The sequence below is a fragment of the Salvia splendens genome, chromosome 11 (assembly GCF_004379255.2).
Source record: "Salvia splendens isolate huo1 chromosome 11, SspV2, whole genome shotgun sequence".
In the NCBI taxonomy this organism is placed as follows: domain Eukaryota; kingdom Viridiplantae; phylum Streptophyta; class Magnoliopsida; order Lamiales; family Lamiaceae; genus Salvia; species Salvia splendens.
Genome location: NC_056042.1, coordinates 5344008 through 5349905, shown reverse-complemented (window position 1 = coordinate 5349905; position 5898 = coordinate 5344008). Strand labels below are relative to the sequence as shown.

Genomic DNA, 5898 nt, shown 5'->3' with positions numbered 1-5898 from the left:
CAGCGCCGGCGCTCGGCTGGGCGGTCGCTGGGCGCCTATTGTGGATGGTCTAAGAAAACTTGGGATATTGTGGTTACATTAGTGCCAAGTCTGATGATTTAATGATTGTTTTATTTCTTCACTAGTACACACCCACAATGCGATGTACGTATTTAATATGATTAAAGAATACTTATATAGTCAACCTAGGTACAAGATGTATGTTCACTTTGACCTGTATTAATTGATAAAAAATAATCAAATTAATTGATTATCTTACTTTGATGGAATAAATAATTATTTATAGTCCATTTATTTGGGCTCGAGCTTTTCTTTGCATAAAAAAGTTAAAGAAGATCTCAATTCTCATGTTTAACTCTTGGTGTCACGTCACCCCATCGCTTTCTTTATTCTATTATGTCAAATAAATATAATCGTTACTGAACCATGTCTTATAGGATATAATTCAAATGTTGATTAGTACTGTACTTAGTATCCCAAACAGCAACTTATGTTAACAATAGAGTTAAACAAATCTTGTGTATGAAATGTCATTACCTTTACAATTTGATCATATTATTAACCCTTCTTCAGATATTAAGTTTCGGTTTTGACCCTAAAAATCCATCTGTCCACGAATAGGATGCACATTTGAGTTTTGTGCAGGTTTTAAAAAATATAAAGAAAAGTAGGTAATTGGAATATAGGTTACATTTATATGGAGTAGTTTATAATACTCCATCCATTCCCTTAAAAATAGGAACTTTTGAAATGACTCATGCTCTAATGCAAAATCGATAAAGTAAGAGAAATATATAAAACAAAATTTGTTAGTGGAAAATAGACTCCACCCATTAAAGATAAATAAATTTCCTAAAATAGAAAGATCTACTTTTATGGACGGATCAAAAAGGAAAAAAATTCTATAGGAGAGACAGAGAGGGTAGAATATTAACTAAAATAGTTAGTTGCATATGAGACCAACTTATCATTTAATATAGTATATACGTGAATTGGAACTCTTACTGGCGGATGTATCAAAAAAAAAATATATATATATAATCTAAGGTCCGTTGCAACAAGAGCAATCTAAACCGATGGCTCTCACCAAATCTGCAAAATATGATAATTAAGCTTAGCTGGCACCTCTAACGTTCCGATTTCTCATATTTTTTAGGAGTAGAATATGTGTCACAAATGTCTCATCTTACCAATGAAAAATCTGTGTCTCCTAGTATTTTTACTTAATTTAACCCTGTCACCACTGTACCATGATCATATAATATAGTACTAGTTGTAAAATTATGCAAAACAAATTTTAATTTATACTACTATTAATCATCTGTTCTTCAGTAGTACTACTACTTAGTTTTTTGGCAGATAGAACTATTAGTTTTGTGCTATTGATGTAGTGAATGAATCAAGATGGTCTTCATATTAGATAATTAAATTGCGTATTATTAAAAAATGATTGACATATTATTCAAAATAGTTCAGATGTATTCGTTTATTTTTAAATGCTTCATACTATATTAAACACTATTCTAATTCTAATGAAGTAATGCTTCACACCATTTCAAATTAATAGTATATGAACTATTTTTGGGTTGTATCGTATGCATACAATGTACGTCACTTTACATATGTGACATTATAAAAAATGAATTGTGACATTAAGTACTAATTAGTAGTAATTGATAGTAGTAATTTTTAAAAACAAAGAAACATACTCCACTATTATACACGCGTAATTATTAAAAAAAGTAAGTTTTCACAATTATAAACAATCAAAACTTAAAATTGAGTGATTTTTCCACCATATATAATGAATAATGATTGCGTATAACTTGCATAAAGAATGTAATTAAGTTGCATAAATTACTCTTCAATTGTTTAGCTATCGTTGCTAAGACTAATTCATACATGTCAAGCAACAAATATAGCGTGGCACATAAATTATCTTGCACAATCCGCTTCCTCTTTTCTTCTCATTTCAAAGAAATTTGACATTTTTGATAATAATATGCGATGAAGAATCCAATTGCATATTGACAACCAAAGTAGGCCACCAAAATCCAAACATGCAATGCTATTATGCTAATAGTCAAGAGTTTGTTCAATAAGTTGAGATAATTCTCAAATTGTGAAGGAAAAAAAATATAAATAATAGAGGTATAGAAATTACACACCTTCCCAAAATTTTATGTTGGTGAAACTGTTCAATAAGTTGAGATAATTCTCAAATTGTGAAGGAAAAAAAATATAAATAATAGAGGTATAGAAATTACACACCTTCCCAAAATTTTATGTTGGTGAAACTGTTCAATAAGTTGAGATAATTCTCAAATTGTGAAGGAAAAAAAATATAAATAATAGAGGTATAGAAATTACACACCTTCCCAAAATTTTATGTTGGTGAAACCGGCCAACTCCTCCACTTATTACAATTAAGTATAGTATAATTAATATTTCATGTGTACAAAATAAATAAAATAACAGATCAAGAATTAAATCGAGGGTGACACATAATGATTATTAAATGAAAATATAGTAGTAACAACTAAATGTGATGGACAAAATGTATTCGCAATTATTGTAAAAAGCACTAATTAAGTAATTAATCATTATTTTGTCGTAAGTTAATTAAGCGTTTTCAAATTTAAAGAAACAAAACTCATCAACGTTCACAAGGGAGCAAAAACGTTGGAGAATCAAACAAGAAAACAATTTAAGCATTATGGCAACAGTCGATATTTACTTTCCTCTTGCAATGATTTCCCTTTTCTTATTTACAATTTACTTTTATTACTGTTTCTCTATTTTTGTATAAATTTCATTTTCTCTCCCAAATCACAATAATACACCACCAATTGCAAAATTTTCAAATCTCTATTGCTGCCTCACAAAAATTATAGGTGAACCCTAAATACGTGACGAACCCGTTAATGACACTACACGATATATAGTAACACGATAACGACATGAACCTAATTTACACGACTAAAATCTTGTATTACACGATTAAATTTGATTTTGAAACCTGGTTTACACAATCGAAACTTAATTTACACGATTAAATATGATTTTGAAACATGATTTACACAATAGAACCTGATTTCTACATAATTTTAGAAATAACATAATTTTTAACGGGTTACTTGGCTTAGCATGAAATTGTTGAGTTTTTAGCGGTTCAACTCGATAAAGATACAAAAATTATAAGGTTTTTGTGTCGAATTTTCGTATTGTATCAAAAATTGTGAACATATGTACACTACTTATAATAGTACTCCTAGTACTTTGTAAGGATAACTGTCATTTAAATCATAACTTTTTTGTTGACTTCTGGTCAATTTCATAGCTTTCAAAATTAGTGAATTTAAATTTGGTTAAATCATAATTTCATAGCTTATCATTATTCTATATTATGATGACCGATTTCTAAATAGGTAGTATTATGTAAATGTTAAATATATAATGATGAAAAAGTACAGAAAATCATAATAAAGTTCATCAAAATTTTAATTTTATAAGATAATTAATAAATATGCAAAAATTATGATTAAATTTTTTAATTAAAAAATTATAAAATTAACTAAAAATCAACCAGAAATGTGAATAACAATTTCCTTATATTGTGAATTGACTAAAAATTATCCTTTAAATGACAAATTTCCTTATTTTCTAGATGGAGTACATAATATTACTCCTATTATCCACCCATTATAATGTTCCATTAATATTACGCTAAATTTTCTTATTTTGTAAATGGTACAGAATGTTATTAATATTCACACATTATAATGTTCGAATATAATTACGCTAAATAAGATAATAGGCGTAATTCGTAGTATTTCATTTCCTCATAATTTACAGGGGACCCCACCCAACCCCACCCCCCCCCCCCACCCCCCCCATATGATCCACTAACCCCACTCACTAAACACGCTCACACCATCTATGATTCTACATATACCCAATTTCCATCACAATTCTCTCACAAAAATTCATTCCCAAAAATGATTTCTCTTTGCTTCCTCCTCCTCACCTCCCTCCACTCCGCCCTCTCCGACTCCGGCACCGTCGGAGTCAACTACGGCCGCCTCGGCGACAACCTCCCCTCTCCCTCCCAAGTCGTCCAGCTCCTCAAATCTCAAGGCGTCACCAAGGTCAAGCTCTACGACTCCGACTCCTCCGTCCTCTCCGCCTTCTCCGGCTCCGGCATCTCCCTCACCGTCGGCCTCCCCAACGACAACCTCGCCTCCGCCGCCGCCTCCACCTCCTACACTGACTCCTGGGTCGAATCCAACATCCTCCCCTTCCACCCCAAAACCATCATCGAAGCCATCGCCGTCGGCAATGAAGTCTTCGCCAACTCCGCCACCACCCCCACCTCCGCCCTCCTCACCGCCATGAAAAACGTCTACGCCTCCTTAGACAAGCACAACCTCTCCTCCTCCATCAAAATCTCCTCCCCCGTCGCCCTCAGCGCCCTCAATTCCTCCTACCCTCCCTCCACCGGCGCCTTCAAACCCGACCTCATCGAGCCCGTCATCAAGCCGATGCTCCAATTTCTCAATCAAACCAATTCATATATTATGGTGAACGCCTACCCTTTCTTCGCCTACATCGACAACACCGACACAATCTCCCTCGACTACGCCCTGCTCCGTAACAGCGCCGCCGGAAACCCAGACTCCGGCAACGGCCTTGTCTACAAGAGCCTTTTTGAAGCGCAGACCGACGCCGTTTTCGCTGCTATGTCCGCAGTCGGTTTCGACGATATTAAGATCGTGATCACCGAAACCGGATGGCCGTCGAAGGGAGATGAAAAAGAAGTCGGCGCAACTCCGGAGAACGCCGCGGCGTATAATGGAAACCTCGTCCGCCGCGTCCTCAGCGGCGGAGGGACGCCGCTCCGTCCGAAGGACTCACTCAATGTGTTCCTATTCGCGCTTTTTAACGAGAACCAGAAAACCGGGCCCACGTCGGAGAGGAACTACGGCCTTTACTATCCGAACGAGGAGAAGGTGTATGATGTACCACTAACATTAGACGGACTAAATGGAGGGCAGAATATGACTGAGAGCAAGGCGCAGGTGCCAGCGACGGTGGTGGCGCAGACGTGGTGTGTGGCGAGTGAGAATGTTGGGGAGGAGAAGCTGCAGGCGGCGTTGGATTACGCTTGTGGACAGGGAGGGGCTGACTGCCGTCCGATCCAGCCGGAGGCGGCGTGTTTCAATCCCAACACGGTGGAGGCGCACGCTTCTTACGCATTCAACAGCTACTATCAGAAGAATTCGCGGCTGAGCGGGAGCTGTGATTTCGGTGGCGCCGCTCATGTCGTTACCCAATCTCCTAGTAAGTTATTGCTACGTTTCAACTGCCTCAACTAGTGGAGTAGTAATTGTTTGTACTGTTTTTTTATTGTATTTTTAAAAAAAAATTTAGAACGTTAGTAATAATGTGGGACAATGTTTTTTTTTGTGCAGAATTTGGCAGTTGCGATTTCCCCACCGGTTACTAAATTGCAGAATTTTGGAAATGTATGAGCAAGTTGTGGAATTTGATGATTCTGGGGCTTATTCATTGATTTGTTAATGGTATTAGTATTTTCACAGTATTAGCAAATATTTATACTACTGTAATTCTTTATTTTTATTTTACTACAGAGTGCGTTTAGTTTTATGAATTATGGTTGTTCATATTTGTGACGTCGACATACACACAACATAGCCTATTATTCAAAGGGACAGAGACTGCTCGACAGATCGGTGGTTAGAGCTAAATATGACTTTTACCTCTTCGACGAGTTACCTACTTCAAATCTCATGTTAATTCTCAATCTTGTTCCACAACGTTTACTTAAAATGAAAGAACAGATTTTGTTTAAGCAATATGCAATCCCATACCAACTTC

The 5898-nt window shown here is 35.8% G+C and overlaps 1 protein-coding gene across 1 annotated transcript; it reads left to right on the top strand.

Annotated features, from left to right (window-relative positions):
- Positions 1 to 3964: 3964 nt before the first annotated feature.
- Positions 3965 to 5671, top strand: LOC121755551 (glucan endo-1,3-beta-D-glucosidase-like). The gene is made up of 2 exons (XM_042150864.1): positions 3965 to 5340; positions 5472 to 5671. Exons 1-2 carry the CDS (start codon positions 3999 to 4001, stop codon positions 5504 to 5506), a joined length of 1377 nt encoding a protein of 458 aa, XP_042006798.1. The 5' UTR covers positions 3965 to 3998; the 3' UTR covers positions 5507 to 5671.
- Positions 5672 to 5898: the final 227 nt, after the last annotated feature.